Source organism: Opisthocomus hoazin, chromosome 1 (assembly GCF_030867145.1).
Source record: "Opisthocomus hoazin isolate bOpiHoa1 chromosome 1, bOpiHoa1.hap1, whole genome shotgun sequence".
NCBI lineage: Eukaryota > Metazoa > Chordata > Aves > Opisthocomiformes > Opisthocomidae > Opisthocomus > Opisthocomus hoazin.
This window is the reverse complement of record NC_134414.1, coordinates 148,227,710-148,253,857: the sequence shown is the minus strand read 5'-3', so window position 1 is coordinate 148,253,857 and position 26,148 is coordinate 148,227,710. Positions and strand designations below refer to the sequence as shown.

General features: G+C 40.2%; 1 protein-coding gene across 5 annotated transcripts in view; it reads right to left on the bottom strand.

Moving 5' to 3' along the window:
* Positions 1 to 26,148, bottom strand: part of MICAL3 (microtubule associated monooxygenase, calponin and LIM domain containing 3) — a 166,249-nt gene that overhangs the window by 52,883 nt on the left and 87,218 nt on the right. For 3 of the 5 annotated variants that reach the window (XM_075440824.1, XM_075440799.1, XM_075440816.1), the window contains exons 21-25: positions 25,591 to 25,698; positions 22,837 to 22,944; positions 21,974 to 22,160; positions 18,879 to 18,967; positions 17,656 to 17,743 (exon numbers count right to left, since the gene is read on the bottom strand). In XM_075440824.1, the coding sequence (XP_075296939.1) occupies positions 17,656 to 17,743; positions 18,879 to 18,967; positions 21,974 to 22,160; positions 22,837 to 22,944; positions 25,591 to 25,698 (580 nt within the window). The remainder of the gene's footprint in view (positions 1 to 17,655; positions 17,744 to 18,878; positions 18,968 to 21,973; positions 22,161 to 22,836; positions 22,945 to 25,590; positions 25,699 to 26,148) is intronic. The other 2 variants (XM_075440806.1, XM_075440833.1) reach the window with 1 other exon arrangement.

The following is a 26,148-nucleotide window of genomic DNA, read 5'->3' as shown; positions in this document are numbered from 1 at the left end:
AAGTCAGCTTCTTAGCTACTTGACAGTTCACGTACTACTCCCTGATTTTATCCAGATTAAATAATTTTTTCCATGCGGCAGCCTTCAGGTGCTTTACTCAAGTCCAAACTGTTCAAATGCACTACATTTCCCTTATGGACGTAGTCAGTTACTTCGTCAGTAAAATCTGTCACGCTAGTCCGGCACTGTCTTTGGTGAATCCATGTCACGTTTTATACCACTTACCTTCATGAGGTCAAAGGGCTTCACTTGCAGAACTAGCAGTCTTTAATTATTCCTTCAAAGAAGGTGTTTTATCTACGCTCTAGATTAACTGACAAGTACATCACCTTTTTTCTTTCTTTTTTTCTTCTAATTGTTTCTATGCAGGTCATACTTCTGTCACCCAGTGGTCACACAGTATCACCCTGAATTAGATAGTCAAGGTACATCAGGATAGCTTGATTTAATCACAAATTGTTACCACCAAGCTCACAATTTCATTCCACTCTTCCAGGACAAAGACTATTTGATCCCATTTTATTTCCATTCATTACGGTATAACAACATGGAAATTTTGCTTCCAGGTTCATCGGGTTAATTTCCATTTCCAAATCTTGCTACACACTGACTTCTTTTGCTCCCGTGTCCAGTGCCATTGTCCCAACTGAAATTGGAGGCCCAGTATTCATTTGATTGCCTGACTGTACTTAAAATTCCGTTTTATGTCAGCCCCATCTTCGCTATGGGCCCAGTTCTGCTTTCCCTTACCTTGCTTTTACTTACGCGCTTAAAGAATGCAGCTGCTTGCTTTCCTTTCCTTTGCAAAGTCTAACTCAGGGTGAGCTTTGGCAACGTTTACTTTATTCTCACACATTTTGATCTCCAAGACAGTTTTTGTTTTCTTTCTCCATCCTTTGTAGTTTCTTAGTTTATTGCTAACAGCTTTTATTTAAGGGCAATTACTCACACAGTACCATCTTAGTCTTTCACACAAAATTACACAAGCCTTGCCATAATTAGTGGCATTTATTTCCAGTCCCTCTCCAGAAAGATAAAACCTCATAAAGGCGACTGCTAGGAGTGTTTTTCTCTCTTCCTTCGTATTACTGAACCCTTCTATGATGTGGGCAAGTGGCTGCTGTGCCCTCGGCTGGAACTACAGGGTTTCTTTGTGGCATAAACCATGAAAGCTTGTCAGGTGGTCGGTGGGAGCAACACCTTGCATTTCCAATGGTACTGTGGTCTCTACCATTTCCTGCTCCTAAGCCTCGTGTTGTGTTAGAATTTTCAGAGTTTAGTGGAACTGGACTGCCTTTTCAGCTGGGATTCACATTTCATTTCCTTCTCTCTAGATGCTGATGCCACCTCAGCCAAATCTGTTTTTGTAATCTGTGTTACATTCCCCAACCTTCACTTAACAGTAACAGGGGAACTGACCATTTCTGGCTGACAGTGAAAAACCAAGGACTCTGGGTAACGCAAGAACACCAAGGTGAGGGAAAACAAAGAAGGAATACACTAATTCATCAGAAAATGGGAGATTTTCTACTTGTAACTCTTCATACACAACAGAGCTAGGCTCACCTACGTCAACAGAAGTATCTTTTCACAAGCTGTTTTTAGCTTGTTCTCTTCTCACGCACACCCAGACATAGCTGCCCAGTCCACAAGCAGAGAAAAAGGATGACAACCAAAGGAACAAGAACGTTTTATCCATCTGACACTATTTCACTCCTCGTGTTTTCTACCAATCTTAAGGGGTTTTTGTCAGCCTTTTCAAGGCGAAAAGAGAAGAAACATAAAATAATTTCCATATAATTAAATGAAATAGCTTATTAAAAAAATACACTTGTTTCAGTGCTGCAATATCTGAGGTGGGGAGCAAGACTGTGAGCAATCACTGTAAGGTAAAAGGACTGAAAATCAAGCTGACATCTGTTTATATGCAGTTCATGAACACATATGATCTTTCAGGTATGTTATTTGAAATACAAATCCTCATTGCCCTTCTCATCATGAAGACCCAAGATAACTCGTATATAGAGAATCAAACCAGTTTTATCCCAGCACAAACTCTAAGTGAGAGTACGCGACTCAATGCAGCTGTGTTAAAAAAAAAAAAAAAATGAATAGAAGGAAAATGTGCCTAACCTTTAATGCAAAACAGACATGGTCAAGCCAAGATGTCCTGTGAGCTTGATAAGCACTCTGTGCCCCACGATCTCAAAGAATTGGGAAGGACATTGCCAGCATTTTATTAATTAATTTATATATCCAGATACTTGACGTGCAGGATTGGTCACATCCCTCCACTTCACTTTACAAAGAAAACAGCTCTACATCAGAGAACATGATACAGAAACTCAGCTGATCACCAGCTTCAGCAAGGGATTTCTAGGAGTTTGCTCTATATGGACCATTTGGTCTACTTGGTCTAATGGGTTTGTTTCTAAAAGGTGCCATAAAGACTTCTCTGGCTAGCTGCAAAGCCATTGTCAAACTTGTTACTAATCATGAAACAGGAGAAATGCTACTGATAGCAAACCCTCTGCACCAGGAAGCCATCAACTGTCAGAAGGAAAAACATTACAGTTCACAAACCTACATAAGGGATGAAAGTCAGTGTGAGATACAGGTACTGTTAACATGATAAGACAATGAACAATTTGCTCACATTATGTTATAAAGTTCACATGAATTCATTTGAAGCTACAATAAGAAACTATAAATAGGAACAAGGAAATTTGAAGCTTTCCTACCCTCATTTCCTCCACATATACACAGTGCTACACACAGGGGCAAGATGTATTCCAAAGCAGTTTTTGTAGACACTACAGCTTATTCTCTAATCTTCCTCTGGGGAGTAAAGGTGCCTATCTCAAATCATTCCATTGTATTCCCCAGACTGTTTTGTAGCTTGCCAGTGGGACATAGCTGCAGAGTGCATTCTTTGTGCAGTAGCTGACATTCTACCTCGTCACTGCATCTGGGCACGCAGAGACAAGTCTGCAACGAGTCACAACTGGGAGAAAAGGGGCTGATGAGGCTGCATTTGCCAGGAAAAAAAGATACATTACTAGCCAGAGAGGGGAGCTACCTGAAAGCCAAGAGCAGCTTCTCATGCAATCAACTGACCAGTTAAAAATCCACAAACAACATCCAAAATAGGACACATTTTTAAATCTGATTCTTTACTTCGGAGGAGTCAGTGGGCCATGAACATTACATAGATCAACTGAAGGGAACTGTTTTTCTTAACAGGACAGGTTGCTGAGCTGTTGCATGAAAGCTGCCAGAGTCCTTTATTTATCTCAGCCTTGACACAGCCTGCCTCCTGTAAAGAAAATCCTATGATCAGAGATAACATTCCTACACTGAACCGCTCCTTGCCTGCATCAATGTGTCCTTTTCCAGAAACTTCGGCCATTACTTCTTAAGAGTGGATCCCATCTCAATTTTCCCCCAGCACTACCTTGTTCTGTATAATCTACAGATTATTCTCATGAGCTAGATGAAGTCTTGCAAGGCTAGTCCCTGACACAACACTTGCTGAAGATGTCGGAGAAAACTGGGAATTCGAGAATAATGAATTCTTCCCAAAGGAAAACTACCTGCCTATTTAACTAGAATTTATTTTTGATTCATCATGCAGTACCTCTAGACTTCCTTTTCTTTGCCCAAGCTGTTAAGATTGTGAGCTCTCCAAGTTAAATGTCATCTCTTGTGAAGTGGGGGCCCAATATTTTTCAGACTCAGCTATGGCCTTGGGGAGTTACAGAAATTCAAACAAACAAGCCTACTGTGAAACACATGCAAAAGGGGGAAGGAATTAATACATTCCTCAGGAAAATCTTCACTCTGGATTTCTCAAATCTTGTGCTTTTATGATAATGTGAAACACTGTACCTGTTCGTTTCCACTTGTCTTTTTGAAACTCTTCAATTACTCCTACCTCCACACAACTGTTTGAGAACACAACTATGTCAGATGAAACAACTCCTATAGAAACAGCAGCATATTGCATACGACAAAGTACAGAGATGGAAGATGGGAACTTTTCTGTGGGAGTTTAAAAGTGATACAGTGAGCTCTGAGTCAGAAATGCTGAAAGTCCTCAAATTCCATTGCTATTAATTTCTAAGAAATCTCTTTTGGGGTAACATTTCTGACGTGTGCTTGCAGTTCAGCAAACATTATCGCTGAGGTATAGAGAAAGCAGCTAATGAGATCCCATAGCATTTTTAAACTTCTCATTTTTCATCTGTGTTAATGTCAGATTGAGTTTCAGGTTTTTCCCCAGAAGTTTCACCCTCACCCACTTCAATTCCATTAACTGCCTCTTCGTATTCCAACTCTACTTCTCGTCCAAGGGCCTCAAAACGTCTTACAAGTATTTGCAAATTAAAACAAACCTACTCTGGAAGTAGGTAGGTACTGTAGAGGCGTTGCACAAGTCCAGACACAGAGATTAAATACCACCAAGGCAGCCTCACAACAGACTAGTGGCAGTGCCAAAAACTGGATCCAGAATGCCCAACTCCAGCCCCTTCACTCTCAACTTCACTTTAAGACAAAACACTTTGAAGTAAGAAAGGGACTACAATATGTCGGATTTTTACTGATTGCATGGTTCACACAAGCAGGTTAAGCAACGGCACCTCCTGGGAGATGCTCACTGTGCTCAGCACAGTGTGTACAAAAAAAAGGAAGTATTAGTACTGAGGCCAGCTGTTGGATGCTGCACATCTTGAAACAGTAATTGAACCAAGACATTCCATTTAAGTAAGTGCAACAATTTTTCTGAGACACGTAGTCAGAAATCATTTCCTTAATCCTCTCCAAAATTAGTAGCTAGCCATTATTAACAATTTTTATACTGCGCAGTAAGAGATACATAAAACATGTACATGGCAACTCTAAAGTGGCCTGCAGAAGCATGTCAAATGGAATAGATTTTTTTTTAAGGGTTAGGAAGAAGTTTAGGGCTTTAAATCTAGATTCATCCACCCTTTAAAATTTATTTTCTCTTGTCTCCATGAAACCACTGGGAAGAGCCCAGCAGGTCTGGTGAATTCTTGTCACTGCTTGCTCACACAGCCCCACATCACACACTGCTGAACAGCACACATCCTGGTCGGATCCCCTGAATTTCAGTAAGCACATCCTCAAAGCCAAAAGGGGTCGTATAACACCTGCTCAAATAGAAATAAGAACGCATTTATTAAAACATAAATACTTAATAGTCATCAAATGTCAATGTTATTTTGACATAATGCCTCAACTTTCTCTCTTACTATGCTAGGATATTCCCCAGCCCTCAGGGAGCCTGGATTACTCAGTTGTATTGAGAAGCCATCAAATGTTGAATTTTCTGATGTCTGCGCTTGCAGTTTGAACTGTAACATGTTCTGCTAAATATAAAAGCCCTGTGTTCAAACAGGACAGTATGATAAGAAAAAAGAGTCTATTCATAAGTAAGATATCCAGCGTGTCCATGTGCAAGATTCAAAATGAGCTCAAACCTGAAGATGGCCCTACTGAAATTCCTCTGTAATGCACACAGATCAATCATAACAATAAACAGTAACCAACCTTTCTAGAAGATATGCTCTACTGAGTCACAGCTCTTGGAGTTTGATATGGGAATTGTACGTATGCAAACTGTCTTATGCAGGTTGGACTTGGATCAATACAACTGTCCTTAAACTGACATTTAAAATCTAGGCAACTATTTACCAGACACAGAGCAGAACAGCAGCAGCAGCTTTTTCTAGCCTACCAGGAGAAAAAGGGTTTTGCACTGAGCAACCAACATGCTCAAGACCTCTACCACCATGTCAACGCCCAGTCCTCAAACTGTCAGTCAAGCAATTCCTCCTAGCAAATCAGGGACCTAAACAGAGAAATGGGGAGATTAAGCTGTACAGACAGAAAGGTGTTTTGTCTAAATATCCTCTGATGCAGAAATACCCAGCAGATAGTTATTACAGAACCACCACTACTTCTAGAGCTGACCAAGAAGTTTTATAGCATTACTTGATTCAAAAGCACACAGCACATGAAATAAAAATCAGTGAGATTCTTGTCGATATCTACTGGTTTCCTAAGCAATGGGGAGCAGAGGGACACCCAAACCATTATAATGTGTATGGGAATAACTGACAGCTAAAATATTCCAGGGATTCTGAAACAGATACCCCAGAAACAAACATATGAAGATGCAAGTCCACCTCCACACATTCCACAACCTCCAGCTAGAATTTCTTCATATCTCAGATACTGTCAGTAAACGTGGAAACCCCTTCTTTGTAAATATGAAAGTGAATTGGACTGACTACTGAATGAAATTAATAAGTTACATGTTTATCTTCTGTATCTTGCAATGTTTTTCCCCACCCCCACATTATTTTGGTTAAAACAGGCTTTTAGAATTGTCAAAACAGACACTGACAAAACATTGCTTCCTACAATACCAGTAGGGCAAAGCCTAGAAACAGCTGTCAATTTGAATGATTTCACCTTTCTTTGCTTTTAGTGCAAGCAACCAGAAGTGAATAAACTTAACCAGTTTTATTTCAAGGTCATGTGCAATTCGTATTTATGTCTCAAAAAAAACAATCAAAATTCATCTGCATCTTACACTGTAAAGTTATTTTTGAGAAATAGATAGTGTTTTTCATATGCAGATGTGTGAAACAGTAATATTACATAATGAAAGTTTAAAGCTCAGTATATGGTTTAACAACACAGAAAAGCTGTCATCACTACAGCAGAGGTATAGGATAATCCAGGAATATAGCTATTTTTGACTCCTGGAAAGAGTCCAGTGCTATAACTGGTGGGTGGTGAAAAGAAACAGGGAAAAGGAGGCATTAGGTCACCTCATCCAAGCCCCAGGGAACACTGCTAAGCTCGATTCTGTTTATTGCATTTTCTCTGGCAGAAAATCTTAACATTTGTACAGATTTCACTGCTGCTGCTGCCCAAACAGGTTTCCAGTCCTAGAGACATAATATCCCTACATCAATTTATATTGTCTGTTAATTATTGGTGTGTCTATTGCTCAGGAATATTGGTAAGTCGGTAACGTATTGCCTATCATTTTCCATTTTGTGGCTATCATTTAAGATGTCTGAGCTCTCCAGTGTTTGATCAGCTCTATCGTATGCTGCCTGGCCTCCTTTCAATGTCCTGAAAGCAGCTGAGTGTGGGAAGGCTGCAGAGCACTAAAGGATAATCTGGCTAAAGATAACGTGACTCTGCAGGCGTAAATTTTGTCCTGGAAGCTATTCAAGGTATGTCACCTCAAAGAACCACCTGGGATGAGGCACATCCAGGGACTGGTGGGGAAAAAAAGGAAAGGCGAGAAGGGCCACACTATATTTTAAAATCACCACCACCCTGGCTCATGAGGTTTTCCTCTTTTTTAAGTGAAGTACTCTCTTTGTTTCAAGTAACTTGGAAATTCACATTTAAGAGTGATTATCCAGTTATAATCCAAAGAGTAACCCCTTTTATGTTTTTAGATGAAAGGCCTCTGCCATCTTCCCTGCTACATAAGACTTCATATAATTTATTCATCGTGCCATCTATTTCTTGCCACTCGTACACAGCAGCCCTCCGGAGCCCCTCATTTCACCGGGAAGGATCAGACAGGTGACTCCCACTGTGCAAATAAAACAAAGCTGAGCCAAGGCCACTCCCATCTAAAAGTATCTATCAATAGGAATCTATCAATACAAATAATGACTACTTTTTATAGAAACCGGTACTTCCAGTTCCACCTTGGGTACTAGGTGATCTTTTGATCATTAAAGAACAATCAATCAGCACCTAGAAATTTTATCATACATAATAAAAAAGTGTGGAATATCAAATGTTTTCAGTTTCCTGGCCAAATTGTGATCAGATTCAAAACACAGCTTTCAAATGGATATCTTCTTTTGATAACCACTCTTCTGTTCCAATGTACTACAGATTTCCATAATTACTGGATCTCAGAATATATTTAGATACTAACCATGTCCTTACTTCATTTCTATCATTTGTGTCAAGATTATGAAGTGCTGCAAATGGAACAGGCTGAAATCTGATGCTGGCAGTTACAGGAAAATCTATTGCGGAATAGCTGCCCAAAGTAAAAACTACATATAATCCAAAAAGCATCGACATCTGCTCCCTCATTCTTTTGCATACTTTTATATTATCTACATTTATCCCACATGCTCTTGAATAACTTGTAAAGCAACTGAATATTACAAGCAATCCAGAGCTTTACACCTTAGTGGGAATTTTTCTGAATCTAAGAAAATCCTTGCATATAGGTATATAGCTAGGTATATTCAAAATCTGCCCCAGTTCCAAAAGGCACATTACTGATTAAAGATAATGTACACATCAGTTCTGATGTTTTAGATCACTCAGTTACCCAAGCCTGAAAGCATTTGAAACATCTCTTGGGTAAAAAAGTCCTATTTTTAAACACTTCTACCCGCAAGCCATCAGATAAACTTCTATAACAGCAGAAAGGACAGTTATGAAATTTTCCTAAAAAAGAAAATGTAGCCTTCTGGGATGACAGCAAACATGAGAAATGTCAGACTAAACATACATTTTTGAGAGAAGATGTAAGCAACTAAACAGAGCAGAGAAGTGCCATCTCATCCTTAAAGAGCATCTGCCCAGTTTTGTTTGGAAAGTCCAAGCTAAGCTCTACATGGCCAAGATCAGCTCAGTAAGCAGTGCTCCACCTTCTTCCACAAATACACTTCATAGTAGCAGAAGAATAGGTTCAATGTGGACGCTGGGGTATCTATTCCTTCCCTTAGACTATTATTATTTGTGGTTTTTTAAAGTTTGGTTTTCTCCCCTTGTTTCTCCTTGTATTTTAAGATAAATTACCAACTACATACCTTCATATATATTTCTCACCACTGTTAGAGAAAAAGATCTGGATGAAACAGTTACTCTGCTTTCTACCGTACCAGATGAAGAAGTGCAGTATGTCTAAAATGTAAAACAACTTGTACACAGCAGGCTTTCTACACTACCCCAGTGCGTGTTGCAAAGGAGACGGCCTATGCCAACACGCCTCTTGGAAATACTCCTACCAAATTATTCCTGATGAAGCAAGCTCTTTTGGGATGCATGGTGGAAAGCATCTTGGTACTCCCAAAAAGCTCAAATCTTAGAATGAAGTTTCCAAAGCCGTGTAAAAACTAATTCAGTCCATCTTCATTGGATGTGACCTGTTTTTTGAGGAAACAAAATATCCACATTGCTCACGGACTTTTGTCCATTTGTGAACAGCTCAGTACCTCAAGTTTTAAAGTCATTTACACACGTAGTTGTGATACCTTGTTTCTAAAAATTGTCTTTAATATATTACTATTTATATAGTGAATTTCAGTCCTTCAATTTCAGTCCTGGGATAAATAGTTCAATGTTAGTTAGCAGCCACATGGTATTGTCTGTGGATAATTTCTTTTTGAGGTCGTTAACTGCAAAGAAGTACATGATACCTCATTTTCCATTAGATGAAAACAATATTTAATCTATTTACAAGTTGTACAATACCTAAATAATGTTAGAGACCCCCAGAAGTGACAAATGCAATGGAAGGACAAATCTGTGTAATTCCAGATCCCAGGATGGCTTATTTGGAAAAATCAGTATGTTCTCTTTACAGAACTACAAGCAAAGAAGCACGTATACTCAGCAAGAACATGGCCCGGCTCAAATCATCTAGTCTCTTCCTCATTTTCAGGTCATTTTATTTGCACAACAAAGATTAAAAAGAACAATATTTGCAACAGTGTGTTACTTAGGGCTTTATTTACAGAACAAAGTATCCTCTAGAGTAAACAGTTTTAAGGTAAGTATCTTAGGTTGGAATAGCAGTCAGGAGGAATGGTGGCAGTGAAGAGAAGAATGCTTGAAAAAGGATCAATTTTCTTTCAGAAACAAAACTAGAATGCCTTCAACAAAAACTGACTTTTGAGCCAGGGTCATGGAAGGAGTTGCCTGGCAGCAGCCCCCTCCCACCCAGTGGGCCCGGATACAGACCTCAACTCTTCCCCCCAGCAACAGCAAGAGAACACCAGAAGCCACGAGACTTGAGAAGACACACAGGAACAGAAATTGAGGCATCTCTGTAGACTTCAAAGAGTCTCCCATTACACAAAAACTTGGTTTCCTCAAGTTTTAGCTGAAAACAATGTCTCCTATACTGGTACAGCAAGAAAGTCCGATTTCACTTCTGACGGGGATGAGCTCAGGAAATGCACCTCCCTTCATTCTGTTTTAATTCATGAAGCAAACATTTGATTTCTGAAGAGCATACATGTAGTTGCAAAGTTAACAGCTCTCCTGATACAGAACAGTGGAGATTGTTCTAGTGGTGTATCAAAATGGCATTGCTAGTTCACGCACCAGCGTATGAATTTTTACACTGAACACTGGTGGCTCCTTCTCAGAACTGAAGGCCCATTTTAGCCTCAAAGTCAGAACTATTGATCGCAGTAAAGAAAAAAAAAGAAAATTTCGAAGGCATAAAGTGATCACTTTCCTCCAAAGAAGGAACTCTTACGTATAACAGAATTGGTTTATGGTTGCAGTTGTGAGCTACGATTAAAACAAAACTACTCTGGCCATATAAATCCAAAACAGAAGACATATCATTCACAATTAGACTCTTCAAAGTCAGCTGCTATCACAAGTTTTCAGTTCTCAATGGTGCAGTAAGAAGCATGAGAAGCATGCGAGAAAAGACAACAATGAGTCCCTAATGTAGACTAATCCAATATATTTTTGAGAACTGGAAAATGCAGTTCAAAACTATGACCCAACTCCATCCGTTTGTCATGCTGAGAACCTTACAGAATAGTCTCTCAACAGTCTTGAGGAAGGGAGGTCATCTCCTCATGTGCCATTCTCCCGAGAGAAGATAACTGTCCAGCTAGAACGTAAGACACAGGATTGGGCTACAAGGCTCTGTATTTACTCATTTTCTGCCTTTGCATCACACCGAAACATCCCATCATCACAGCTGCTGCTATCCCAATAAGAGGAACCAAATCCTGCCAAGATTTGGTCCGCTTACCTGTCACACCATGCGCAAAGGCTACGCCTCCCTGTTCCCGGCTGGTGACCCGCACTCGCCCACGTTCCTCCTCACCCCTCAAATGTGGGTATCACTGCCTTCCTCACAGAGTGCGACAGAGACCTCCGACCTGCAGCAAGGCACACAAAACCACTTCCCAAATCGACCAAAATCAGTGAAGCCACAACACTGACAGCGCGTCTACCCAAAGCTAGCTTTGCCAAAGCCGTAGAATATTTAGTATGGAGGTGCTTAGCAAGTTTTCTACAGCAATAAGTCATGCTGTCTGTGCAGTGTACGCCCTGCACTCCAAGCAAACCACAACACAATGGCAAAATTTTAAAAACACGACACATAAGAAGCCCAAAAAGAGTACTTTGCAGTGACAGACAGCACGTGCCCTGGAGCCCCCCAAAATGTCTCCTGCATTCGAGCTTGCCAGACCTGTCCATTCCACTCTCCCCCAACTCTGTATCCCCCACGGCATCTCTCACCTGCAACCTGTCGAGGGAGAAGGGGGAGGACAAAGAAAAACTCAGAAACCTGAAGTTTGTTTGGAATTTATTCCCTTGAACATTTCACACAGTTGAACAAATAACGTCTTGATTTCACAGCAACAGGAAAACCACGTGTTACATAATTCAGAGACACACACCCAAAACAAAAACAGGTTAAGAACAACAGCATAAACCCGAATCTTCAAAGAGCCTGTACAATGGAGACATGAAGCCTTTCTGAGCACTAATCTTCTCACTTGAACATTATCTGTCACCAAGCTTACTTTATGCACACTCCCTCCTTTTCTCTGAGGGAAACAATCTCAAACTGCTTATTTCTCAGATTCCACTTTTCAAAAAAACCAGGCATTTTAATTGTACAATTTTAAAAAACCCCAACTCCTTCACACAAACTTGATACTATTTTTCTAAGACACAAAAACATTCAATGAAGCTCTTGAAGTGCCCAGAAAAATTCATATCACCCTCCAGAATATACACATACAAACAATAAACAAATATTCCAGTGGCACAAGTCTACAGGTCTGAAAGCTAGAGAGGAAGGCGGAATCGGGAGCCCAGTTACCCCCAAGAAAATGTGTTCTTAGCAGGATCCAGCCATGAGCACAAACTCCGTACATCGCTATTTTGCATATGCTTCCTCGGTCCCCAAAACTTTTTTTCAGGATTTTTCCGTGAAAGTCTATCAGGTCAGCTGCACCTCCGCTCTTTAGAACAAATAACCTTTCCATCACACCTTCGCCTTTCCAAATTTTCTGGACTTCAAATTGCTGGTCCTTTAGCATTCTCCTTTTCTTTGCGCCAAAGCCACCCAAATCCTGATAAGAACACTGACAAGGAACATGATGGACTGGGAACAGTCAAGCAGTTATCCTAACAGAGATTCCTGGCTTGCTATTCAGCGATGATTCACTGGGCACTGAACTTGGTCCTAATCAGGCAACCCACACACTCTCAGCTTCCAAAAATACAGGGTCTGGTTCTTAAGTTTATATTTTAAATGTTCCAGCAGAGAGAAATAAATCTTGCATCAGATCTCTCTGGAGTTTTATGAAACCCCATAAAAGGGTTCAGTATTATGTGCCATGTCCTGCAAAACACACCACCATGGCTCCTCCGAACAGAACAGACAGCATTCAAGGCACAGTACAAGAGGAATTCTCTTTCCTCCCAGTTCGGTGGTGCATCCTGAAATATGGATGCAATTCTTTTTTCTTTTTTTGCGGGGGGGGGGGGGGGGGGGGGGGGGGGGGGGAGGGAGGATATGGATGTGTTTGTAAATGCACAGTTCAGTGGCTTAAAATGAAGGCACCACAAACAGCACATGATGTCACCGAACTAGTTTGCTGCTATCTTCTGTAATTTAATGTTTAAAACAGACCAAATCAAAACAAGAACAAAAACCAAATGTGAATTGTAATGAAAAGAAGTGACCAGGTGAAGGATTTCATGAAGATATGTTTGTTTGCACAAGCAAACAGTATTGCTTCGAGCTCAATCATTTTCACAAGTAAGGCATGTTCAATGTATACAGAACCATAAAGAGGCAATGTTTATGAACATGAAGCTTATTTACATACAGAAATACATATAAAATGTATTCCTACTTAGACACAGAAGTAGAATTGTGTGCAAATAATATTGGATGCATTCATAAAGATTCATGAAAACTGCAGACAGTTAAGATCCTTATGAGAATGTGGCTCCAATAGTTTACTGTAAAGGCCATGCCATTCAGAGGAAGCAGCCACCCTTCTCTAGCTCTGAAGTCAGCAAAAAACTTCCTCATGTAAAGTCCAGTTTTGCTTGCTATATACAAGAGACTTCTTGCCTAAGAGTCTAATGTGAAGGGCTTTGCTCAGAACTTTGCTCCCTGAAAAAACCTAAGGCACATCCATAGGAGGATTTTTAACTTTTCATATTACATACCTGTCTCATATCCACCGTATATTTTTGTGATTTTAAAGCAGGAGACCTAGTGCCTCTACTTTGTATTGCATTTATCAGTTTTGCATACTATGGCTTATATTTGGCTTCTTAAATATTTCACAGGTCAAGTAACTACTGCAAAGATCTCATGACTTGCCTTTTATTGCTGTACATTTTGAAGCATGAGTTTCCCTAGCAGCTCTTTCCTTTACAAACTCCCTATTGCCTATAGGGACAGAAACATACTGCTGTGAGAACACAAGCCTGAAACGGGAAACATCTTAGAACAAAACATCACTGGCTAAAGTCACCCCAAGGAGCATATCATAAAGCTGATAGGGGTGAAGACTGTTCCAAGTCCATCTGTCAAGAAAGAGCTGAAAGTTCAGAAATATATTCTTACAGACCTTTAGAACAAACATAAAAACAGCATTTGCATTGAAAGCACATTAAAACCATATAAAGTACCGTAAATAATATTCAAAAAAATTCAAGACACAGCAGTTACAGATTATCAAAGGGAGAGACAGTTGAAAAGCAAATTTTTTTTTCTCTTGGCAACAGCAGCAATTTTGGCACAAAGGCAAATGCAGAAGATAGAGAAAAACAGGCAGACAGGGTACAGAGAAAGGTTACAGAATCTACGACAAGCATGCCACAGTTCAGCAGGACCAAAAGCACAGTAACAGCTTTCCCCGACTTCCCGTCCCTGGAGAGAATGGCATCCATCACTCAAAAGCTTGTTGCCACTTCCCAAACTGAAGGGTTGATCTACATTGCAAGAGCCAGCCTGACCATAACCTCCCTGGGAACATCCCTTGTAACCACCACGTAAGATGCCACGCAGGCCCTCTGGCAAAACCTTCGCAAGAAGGGTGATTCTAGTTGATTGCTAAAAAACCCTCAACTTCCTGATCACAGACTGCGCCCTGCAACCATCGCCATCACAATAGAGAGGACAGCCAAAATGCATTAAGTGACCGCTAAGCGTGTGGTCACCCAGTGAGGGACTGACATCTTTAGCAAAGTTAATCCATGCCGATCAGGTTAGTAACACATCACAAGTGCTTTTCGTGACCAACTTTACCTCATCTGACCAAACCTTCTGAATGTTATTTTGTGGCTGAATACATTTTAAGCATTAAACTAGCTAAAAAAGAATAAGCCAGACTTGGTGGCATAGCAAAACAGGCTGTGAGTGTAGGGGGAGAACTCATGCAATTTATATCCATTTGGGATTCCATGGCAACTAAAAAGCAGGCCTTGCACAAGTCACCATAAAGCTCACTGAACAAGCACTTTGCTTCAGGGCTGAATTTAACTCAGAGAAAATTTCAGAACAGCGGGGGTTTTTCTCGTATGTTCTTTAATTGCTGTTTCTGCTGTACACCTTCCTTTTGCCTTCTAAGCTATCTTTACATCTCCACCAAATATCAGGCCTGTGCATTTTATTTTTTTTTTTTTTTTAACTTAATCATTTTACAGGCAACTTACACTTCACATCAAGCTCTGCCTCACCACTGAGGATTAGGTCAGACCTCAGGGTCTGAAATTGTTATTGTCAAATTTCATTTGGTGGCACTTGCCTTAATGGAGGTTAAACATTTCCAGATGTATGACCTGTATCAGATGATATTACCAGATGGTTGAAGTAGAGCCTTGCCCCTACCCCACTTCAGACAGGTTTTTGCTCAAGGTGTTTGCCTGTTCTACAGGGAAAGCAGAATGTCTATAGTCTCGTCAACAAACAGCTTAAAAACTTGCAAGAAAGCATATACACAGATAGTTCAAAGTCAGGAGTTCTACTGAGATGTAATCTTATAGATTCCTTTAGATTATTCAGGAACAATATCCTATTCTTCCACTGTATTATCAAGCTTGGTAATTCAAAAGGATTTGTTTTGTTTTTTTCAAATCACATGTAACTGTAAACACATCACAGGTTTCCTGACCTACCTACCCAGCAAGAACAGGAGCTAAAGGTAGGTATCTACAGGACATGACTGTTATGCCACCAAAGAACTGACCTGTCTTTAATGACTCTGCTTTGAAAGTACTTTGCATTTAGCCTCCTCCCACTTCTTAACCATTGTTGAGCCAGTAGTTTTAAGATATACTTAGAAACTGCTTCACAAATCAAATGAAATCCCACCCACCAATGGCATTTTTCTAGCAGAAAGGGGGTGAACGGCAGAGGCACTGCTCACCCTGCCATCTTTAAATGTACTTCTGCCATGCACACACAAGAATGCACCACACTACACTGCCTTAAAGATGACCTAGCTTGACCCAGCTAAGCTGAGTACCTTCTAATGCACTTCGGGCACTGCATGAGGCAAAGCTTTAAAAGCTCCAAAAGCTTTAAAAATGATGCTACTGTTACACACTGCTTTAGAAAAGCACAAAGCAAACAGAAGGAGCCCTAAATTTCAAGTTTTGCCATTTGATAAAATGGTGTCTGTTCTGTTTTACTTCTCTAGAAATGCTACAGTTCTGCTACAGGATTGTGCCACCACTACACAAGGAGAGATGGAAACATGTGATTTATAGGTTATTTGTATCTGATTTATAGACGTTTATAGCAAACCATGGCCCATTGCTGCTCTACTTAGTGTTCACTTAAATGCTATTTACTGAATGCTCATTTATAAAAGTAATTAATCAGTTGGAAGGACTAAATCAGAGTAAGGAGACTTTCTGCCAGCAACTGCTCTGATAAACCAGTTGATATATATAGGCAAACTCTCCTTCTTCCACTTCTCATCACCAACAGCCTCCCTCCACAAACTACCTTATTCTCACATCAGATGCCCTATGCTCCGAGAAATATTTTATTTCCATTCATCTTAAAGAATAGGTCCCAGCTAAAAAAAAAAAAAAAAAAAAGAAAATCTATTCTGCTTTAGAGAAAGCAATTTAAAGTCTATCCAGTTGCACAAGAAATGCTGCAGTTATCCCACCTGTCCACAGCATTTTGCAAACGTCATTCTTCCATACGTTCTCCCTTTCCTCCATTTTGCGAAAGTAACTACACTTCAGGAATCAACAGTAAACACTAAGAGTTCAGTTTGGACTGCATACATAAAGTCAAACAAAGTGTTTGCAAAGTGTTACTCTAAGTATGCTCTCTCTTTAAAAGCAGCTGATTTAGTTTATCCATAGTGTTCTGGAACAAATACTACGAATCAAATCTTTTCCTTTTCCTGACATCACTGAATGAGCACTTAGGGGGTGGGCAAACGAGCATTTGTAGCACGGACACTTCTCCCATGTTAGAAGGAATTAGAATTTCAAGTTAAAAGGCAAAATTACTTCACAGTAAGACACACACAATCACCACCCCATTCCCAAAGCGACGGCTAGGAGAAGCACAGATTCTGGCAGTGAGGGAAAAGCACCATGACCTGCCAACACCATGAAATCCAAGGGGTTTAAGGAATCTGATCCCACTAACTGTCAGAGACACCCGGAATTCCAAAGGAGACACAATCCAGAGATAATGGGATCTTTCCCACTGAAGTACCAGATGAATGAAGAGAAGCTTGGGAGAACAAGAAACCACACCCAGAATTCAGGCAAACACAGATATCCAGTTTGAGAGTTATTCCAGTGCATCAGAACTTTTAACTTCTCTCACACTGAGCTGCATTCATTACAGACCAGTGCTCTTTATCTGGGCCAACTCAGAGGAGACCCTCAACTGAGCATCTGTGTTTTCCTGGAATTCTTTCAGATGATGTCCTTGAAAGGACCGAGAACATCTAGGCCCCGAAGCCACAGTGCAATATAATATATTGAGACTTTCACGTAATGCACAAAATTCACACAGCACTCCAAAATCACACAAATTATACAGCTCAAAGTTGGGTCACATGAATTTTTACTGGTCAGCAGGCTGCCCACAGAATTCCCCTAGGATCTGCACAAGAACTTCCGACTGGACATAGAGAAAGGGAACCCCAAAAGCCATCAGCTGACACATGAAAAAGGAGTCCAAAGGGTTCTGGGCTACCTGGTGCCCAATCGAGGAAACTGTGCTTTGCAGGCGCTGGCTTGCCACCCTAACTCTGTCAAAGAGGCCGAGAGAGTACTGCACCACCCTGCTAAAGAAGGAAGCGGAGCTACCTGGGGCCCGCTCTGCTGAGGCGGAGATGGCGTTTGCCCGTCCACTCCCATCACTTGCCATGGCGTCCTGCACAGGTCCTTTGGTATCCTGTAAGAATGTGGGGGAAATTGAATTCATCTTAAAACTGAAAATGCCCCAGCAATACTCTTTTTTTTCACACGAGGCTGTAAGTATATGTACTGAACTCTTTGAAATAAGCAGACATCCCTCTTGCAATTAAGATACCCCTTAATCAACACATAAGGCAAGGTCTGAACTAAGTATGTTCCTTCTCAATTTACGGCTTTATTAAAGCTCTGAAAAACAAGCTGGATATCCAAGAAAGTCAAAGCAATAAGGGCCCTGAAATCTGCTCACCTGGGAAATAAAACAAGTAACATTTTTAGTCTTTATTTTTGGCAGGAAGTATGACACAGATATTGGGATGGCTCCCTTTTCCTTCCAAAAAGGAGGAGTATAGCTTCAGCTTGTACTAATAAAATCTGAGAAACAGGCAGAAAGACAAGCACTACCACAAAGGAAAATATAATTTAAGGTGAAGGACAGTTTGTAGCATGCAAGCTTAACAGAACTTAAAAGACTACCATATAGTTTGCTCAGAGCATACAAAAGTACTGAAAAAGGGGTTGAGGAGGCAAACTGAGTGCCTAGGACTGTAATAACAAAAGCTGGGAGACTTTCTGTATTACACACTGGGTCTTCATTCTCTATTTAAAGCACAAATTCTTCCATTACAATAGTACAGAAACAGGGATATCCTATCCATCCACACAGTTCCCATCAACACACAGAAAACCTCCAGAAATGAAGGCAGGTCTTCACAGCCTGTGCAAGTGGGGTAGAACTTCATCTTTCAAAAGAAATGCAAATAATTTGTTTGATCTTAAGAAAAACCAGGGAGAAACAAAGCAAAACTAAAACTGGTAAGATAATTCATTTAGTCTCTGCATAGATGAAGTATTTCAGCTGACAAGAAAACAAATCAAAATCCTGTTCTGAAGGGGACAATATATTATTTTAAAATAAGAACCATGAAAAGAGAAATGGTAATTAAAGGAACTGCTTTTAAATAAAATTTATAGAACTGCAAGATCTCATGACATTAAAAAGCAACTGTGCACTCTGCATTTTACTTTCTGGAAAATCCTAGCATATTTACTTTTTTTATTGTTAAGAATCTAGGCCTATTAACATGACACATTAGATGAAAATAATGAGTTACCTTTCCTGACAGAGGACCCACTGCTGGCCTCTTCCTTTGAGCATAACCAGAGAGTCGGTAACAGTAGTGAGGCTTACAGTAGAATTTACCTGCAGATAAAACACGAATGATGGTCAGCAATGAGAACAGAGCAGTTTAGCACAATATAAATGTCCATTTCACAGCAACTTATTTTCCGCTGCCATTCCTGTTGCTCCATCTAGTTTATTCACTATACATGAAGGCAAACACTATCTGAGTTTTAACTCCAGCCCTCCTCTCCCCCCTTCCTAGCTAGCCTCCTCCTTTCATTGGGTGCCTGACAGCCATTTAGCTTAAAATCCTATCAAACACCAAAGCAAAGCTGTGAGGCTTGTGTGGTATCACATGCTAACAATGCGGCAGTGTGTTAGGAACAAAGAAATCATCACATGAAAAGCTGGCAGAAGCACTTTTGGAAAAAGCAAGAATGAATACAACCAGCAGAGGGAAGTGGGAGAGGACAGTGTTAACTCCCAAAGAACAATCTCTAAAAATGCACAGTGGCTACTTGTGGAAAGCACAATCAACCAATGGTTCATTTTCACAATTAAGACCTTTTATGATACTACTGGCTTAATAACACCCCAGAAGCCTACATGGGTTTTCACCAGTATCTGAACACTGTCAGGAAGCCAAAGCGGCACTAGTAATACCCTAACACTAATAATAATAATAATAGCAGCGAATGGATGGCACATAATTATCTTCCAGTGTGCCGCTGACAGTGTATCCTGCTTGCTATATGCCGCCCACAGCATCCCCTACTCGTATACTTTTCCTACAATTTTACTAATGCATTTCAAACCTGTATTCTGACCTTTGCCCCATCCTCTAGTTTCTCTGGGCTGGTATTTGCACAATGCTTTGTTTTCTGATGGAAAAGTGACAAACCCTGTCTTTCGAGAAGTCTCTGCTTCAATAAACATCTCAATATTTACTCTTTCCAAAAACTGCTCTTTCAGCTAGTCTGAAGAGACTAACAACAGAAAAGGTCGTACGTAAAAATTCTCGGACTTTGAAGCCTAAAACCAGACATTGACTGCACAACACTGCAGAATGCTCATCAGTCCAAACAGCCGGATGAATAGCAACAATGCGTGTCTAGCTTTGTTGTTTTTTCTCTCAGAGAAAACCCAGAATGAAACACAAGCTAAATTTTCCACAATTATTAGATCAGATGGGATACCACAGATTTCTGTTTGGCCGTATCTGCTTTATATACATAGGCAACTGATAGGCATGTAATATCATTTCAGAATCAACGCTGTAAGTGTGCTGAAACTCCGAGCTTTTTGTTTGCTCCGTTGTGAACTACCTGGCCATAAATGCGTACGTCAGCTTGCTGGCAGAGGGGATCACTAAATCTGGTGGCAAAAACTGTGTCAGCCCATACAGCTGACAGAGGAGCTCTGTCTGTTATTGCTAGTTATGTGACCAGAAACTTAGTTACTTCTGAACACCCAAAATAACAGCAGTGCTCAAAATATGCTTTTTTCCCAAACTTTGATTACTGATGAAGCTTTTACTTTAAGATGCCGATCTCAAAATTATCACTGGCCCCTTTAAACTCGCATGCCAAGTCTGCTGACCTTCCCCCTGAACTTTACTGGCCAAGTAATAATGGGTTTTCTATTCCTCACTGGGAGATGGCTTTGATGATTTTAAGTTTCCTCAACTCTTCGTGACCGAGCAAATCCATTACTTAAAGTCATTATATAACAGATCATCAATACACAACCTTGGTTCTTTTTGTCCCTTAAACCTAGATGGCATTTCCATGGCCATTATTCTGCCCAGTATATGCAAAAATATTCTTCCTAGTTACATACAGCAGATACCTATCAATCTTATAACATTTCAATCTGCAACAGAATCTTCTGGAGTTTCATCCTGTGGCATATCAGTTTATAATTTTTACTTCATCTTTGCCTCAATGAGTGGGGAAAACTATCGGTACTAACATTTTTTTCCTGTTATTTTGGTTTGTACACCATCATGTCTGGAATCCTTTCCACCTAACCTCTCACTACTTTTACAACATTTTGCATTTATTTTCCTATTGAGACAGGAGTAAAGATAAATGGCAGCTGTGGAATAAAATTAAGGCATACCTGCTTATAGAAATAAAGGTTTGTCTGAGATACTTCCTCATATATTTTCTTCAGAAAACATGAAATTTCTGCCTATCACTGCTCAAAGAATGCAACACATTGCTGCTCTTAGAAGATTACTTTTCACAAGTGATGTGTGATTTCAATTTCTTTCAACATGCACATTTTGTTGATACATTGAGTTTCCTCTGCTGCCATATTGCCCTGTTTCTCAGATTTGTGCCGTATATCTGAAGCTTCCCGTAATTCTTAGCACATTAGATTCTGTGTAACTGAATCATCAGCAAGTTTTGTAATCATATTCCTTCCTCCTCAGTCTCAGATACAGAAAACAAGAGTCATTACTGAATCTCCAGTATCTACTTCAACAACACTTTCTATATATATATATATCTATCTATCATTGACTTACCTCTTCTCAACTTTGATGCTCCATTTTTCACTATATAAACAGAATTTTGTCTGTAATGAGCTTTTATCACAGCCCCTGATTATAAAGTTCCTATTTTAGTACATCTAAAATAAACCTACAGAGTTGGACAGTTGTGGTGTCTTCAAGAAGAAAAAGCTGACTGCATTTGTCTCCAACATGTCATTTTCTCTTAAGTGGTATTAAACACTAAGGAGTTTCCTCATTTGACAGTACTGAAATACAAGTAGAGAGTCTAGCCTTCAAACTCGGCTTCCAAACTGTCTTAAAGCCCCCAACTATTATTTGTTTGTTTGCATGCTAGCAGCTGTTATTATGTTAAATTAATTCCTAACAGCTCACTTATTTTGCTGTCAGTATGACCTGGCCACAGGAAATCCATTTTCAACTGTCTGAGAGATGGTGTCTTTGGATCGGAAGTTACTCTCTTCCCTAACTCACCAAGGAATTTTTGAATGAAGAAAGGGCTGAAACCACTAGACAAACTTCCAGGACAGTTAAGAGAATTCTGACAAAAAGGCATTTTCTCTTACCATCTTCAATATCATAGGCATAAGATGACAAGCGCAGAGTCGTCGCACAGTATTCACACTTGAAGCAGCTGCGGTGGAAGAACTTGCCTTCAGCACTCAGCCTTTCCATCACATAGACTCGCTTGCGGCAGAAGTAACAGACATCACTGCCTCCCAGGTTTTGGGGGAACTCCTTTTTGAGCGAGCCCTAGACAGAAATAGGCATGGCTAAATTTGTGTGTATCCAGCCTCACCAAGATTGCACGGTCACATTCTCTCTTGAATTATGCAGATACAGGAGCATCCGGTTGCTGTAGTTTTTCACTCATGGATGCTGCAGTTCTTGGACACAACTCACAGGTTTAACCAGGACACCAAAAATTAACCTTATTGTCCAGAGAAGCAGGTCCTAGGATGCCATGCCTACATATGTCAGGAGTAAAAATAAGCTCTGGATGGAAGAGCGGACACCAGTATTATTAATGATGACCTTGCAATAAATGACTGAAGGAGGCATATGATGGAAAGCCAAAACCATTAGAAATCCCTCAAAGAGCAATTCTTAGACCTACATTACCAAAATAAGTATCTCCTCCAGAAAACACTAATTCAGATGTAGCCCCAGTGGATAAAACACATCTTCACAAATACAACAAGCAGTTTCTCAAATGTTTATGTGTAACTCTTGGATGCCGAGATTAGATTAAAACATTTTGCAAGGAAAATGAGGACAAGAGCGAGGGTGGATGGAGAAAGAGAAATGAAGCCTTTCACGAAGCTATGACAGATTCCAAGAGTAGTAGTAACAACTGGACACTCACAATACTTCAGCTCTACGGTACATCTAATCACAAACACGCATCATGTTCTGCACATCGTCTTACCAGTTCCTTCTTGTCTAGAAGGGTTTTGGGTTGCTCTTTCCTTTGAAGCTGATTGGCTATCTGCTCAGCCAATGAGCTCACTCCGCCTGTGTACATCTTTATATACTTCTACCAGATGGGTGGAATAAAACAATAGGGCAGTGAGAAAAGAAGAAAAATAAAATTAAAAAAATGACTAAAATGACAATAGGTTAGGTGGTGAAAAGGTGCAGAGAGGTCAAACCATGCCAGGACAGTGGACAATATGAAGTGACAAGTAGTAACAGCAAAGCTAGCATCATCAGAAATCACCAGTATGGTCCAGGATCAACTGTAACAACGGAAAAGACAGCTTGCATTTTGCATTCTTTAAGTGCTTTAGAAATACTGTGGTGATGATGATGATGATGAAGAAAGCAGATCTTATTTTCATTTGTAGAGTATTTTGCCCCTGGAAACCTGAGCATAGACACTTCTCAAAGACGAGGCCAAATATAGGTTAAGATTTTAGGTTCCAGGTAAAATTGGCATCAGAAACAAAGATCTTTTAGAAGATGTTACATAGTCTAACACAACATGCTGATCACAACAGCATATTTATATGCTTAGCAATTGGAAGGAATTCATTTACAGAGCATTCATAGAGCAGGTATTCAAAAATATGATTTCTTCCAATGCTAAAAATACATAGGGATTTATATGAAAAAAAGATGCAAGAACCTCATCCAATGAGTTAAAGCCATACCTGCATACATCTGGAACATATACTTGTTCAGCTGTGAACATGGCTTTATGACTAGGCTTTTCTCCATCATGGGTATTGACTGACTATATAACTTTGGATACCTAAAAATCCTCCAGTATTCTGAGAAATCTAAGCAGGTTGGCTGTTCCTTTAGATGGTACAAAACGAGTGTTTGCAAGCCAAGTTCAGTCACTGCAGGAGTGGAAGAAGTGTTTTTTTACAGGCAATACAGCCGCTGGCAATAATTACACGGTTAAGAAAATTAGGCGGTTATGTCTCCGTTAGCTCAATCACACTGCAAATGCCAGGTATTTGACTCAGAGCATCAAGGAGCACACCAAGCAATTTTCCATTTCCAGACTAAGAAGCATTATGAATGTTTCTAGCTGGAGTCTCCTCAGCAAACAGAGAAAGAGACTCCAGCTTCTGGCAAGTGTAAAACACCCAAGGATAACAGTATTCTGAACAAAAGGACTAAATTTGTATCTCAACCCCCCTTTACTCAGACAGCAGAACTTGTTTGAAGCACAATAGTTACTTCCCACAACTAACAAAACAGCATAAATTTTGTAGGTGTGGTTATTAACATTAACGATTAACATTGCTATCCGGAATGTTTAAGACCTTCACATGATCAGACATGAAAACAATAGGAAGCATCACAAAATATGAAATTCACCACAAAATGAGTGGTACTTTGGGGAAAAGGATTTTGAAAATGGAGCGCTCAGCCATCACAGATTACTGTTGCTACCACTGAAGTCCTAATTCCTTAAGCTCGGCGCCACTGCAGTAATGAGAGTTCATTTCTACCCAGAAAGGACTTCTACTTGTCTACTGATTCCACCCCAAAATGTAGAGCACTCACAGTATTTATATATGCAAGAAATAACACGTGCTTTGTCTTTCCAAATTTTCCAGGTTCCATATTCTTCGTCAGCTAATGCATGCACACGCATATGGGCAGAGTTGCCTTCAATGTCTTACACCATATCTTGTCAAATATTGCATTTAAAATGACGCCCACTGGAAAGATTTTCTTCCCTTCATTCAACATTGTCCTTTAACTGGCAACCATAATCATTTGGTCAAGAGTTTTCATTTTCCTCTAAAAGACCAGAAACCTTTGACACTTTCTAAGTTTTCTTAAAAGATAGTTCAAGCTTTTCCATGGGAAAAATTTTCCTTTAGCTGAACCAGGTTTCCACTGAACAGGTTTTGATTTGAAACCTTCATCCAACCTTAACTGGAGATGTTTCAGGATCTTTAAATTTCTACCAGCATATATGAAGTTCCATGCCTAAAAAGTTAATTAACTCACAATACCTTGGACTATTTGGTGTGGGAAATTTAGTTTTGAATTTTTGATTCGGGGTTCTGTGTTTCTGATTTGTTTTGTTTTTTTCCTGTACATCACGCCTGGCCTAATACTGGGTCTTAAATGAAGCATTTTATCTTTCCTCCCGTGGGCAAAAGCCTTCAAAATATACAACATACTGCAATATTTTCAAGAGCAGGTGAAGAACCCACTCCAGCTTAGGTCAGATCAAGTTCCTGGTGTTTATATATGACAACTGCAACTAGTTCAAATGCTCAGTGATTTTCCAGAAAGCTGAAGTACTTTTTATTTCACGCTGTCCATTACGCACATATGCACAAACACATTCTGGAGTTTGGCCCAAGATCTCAACAAAAGCAGCAAGCAAAACAAGAAAGCTTCACTGCAAAGCCAGAAGGCCTATCAGTGCTCAGAAAACCTGATTTAAGAGTGAGCTGTACCACAAGCTTTTCATTTGCACCAAAAGTTAATTATGTTTAGTTTCAAACTGCTTTACGGCTGACAGTAACCAAGCTATGCCACAGGGTGCCTCTGGCTTCTCATTTGTGCATGACTATGCACAGGCATTGCATTCTGCAGGTGAAGCTTTGCAAGCCTAGCCATCTCCTGTGGCGTGTCCTTGGCTGGTGGGACCATGGTGCAGCAAGCGAACACAGCTGAGTGCACCCTGCAACGCTCAGGCTAATGCTACCTGTCGAAGAGAGTCAGATGAAGGTGAAGAAGGGCGATTAGAAGAACGGAGGCTAAGGGAGAGCTCCCACTGGTCAACAAAGAATCGTCGAGACGGTTCAGTCTCAGGCTAAAAAATAAAATAAAAATCAAAACAATCACACATGGCTACAGAGGGAAGAGAGGAGAAAATTAAAAACACTCAGGCCCTTCTGCCCACCATCAAAAAAAGTTTTCTTAAAGACTCTTGTAGGAAAACTTGGAGAAAAATGTCCAGTGTATCTTCACCTTCTCCCTAGTGAGGCACAGTAAGTTACTCTTAATTTGCTCTTTATTAGGTTTTAAGTTATTTAGGACCATTTGGAAGCAGTTACCTACTTCCACACATGTCCAACCTCCTGTAACCAACCAAGTCAGTCACTGGCAAAGATCCCAAATCAGTTTCCTCTGCTGCTGCTCCTCTGTCTCCCATTGTTCTGTATTACTGGCCCAAGGCACTAAGATTGTATTTCAGGCCACGTGAGGCCTCTTCTATATTCTACCTACATAAACCAAAAGCCTGCTCTCCTTGGGGATGGAA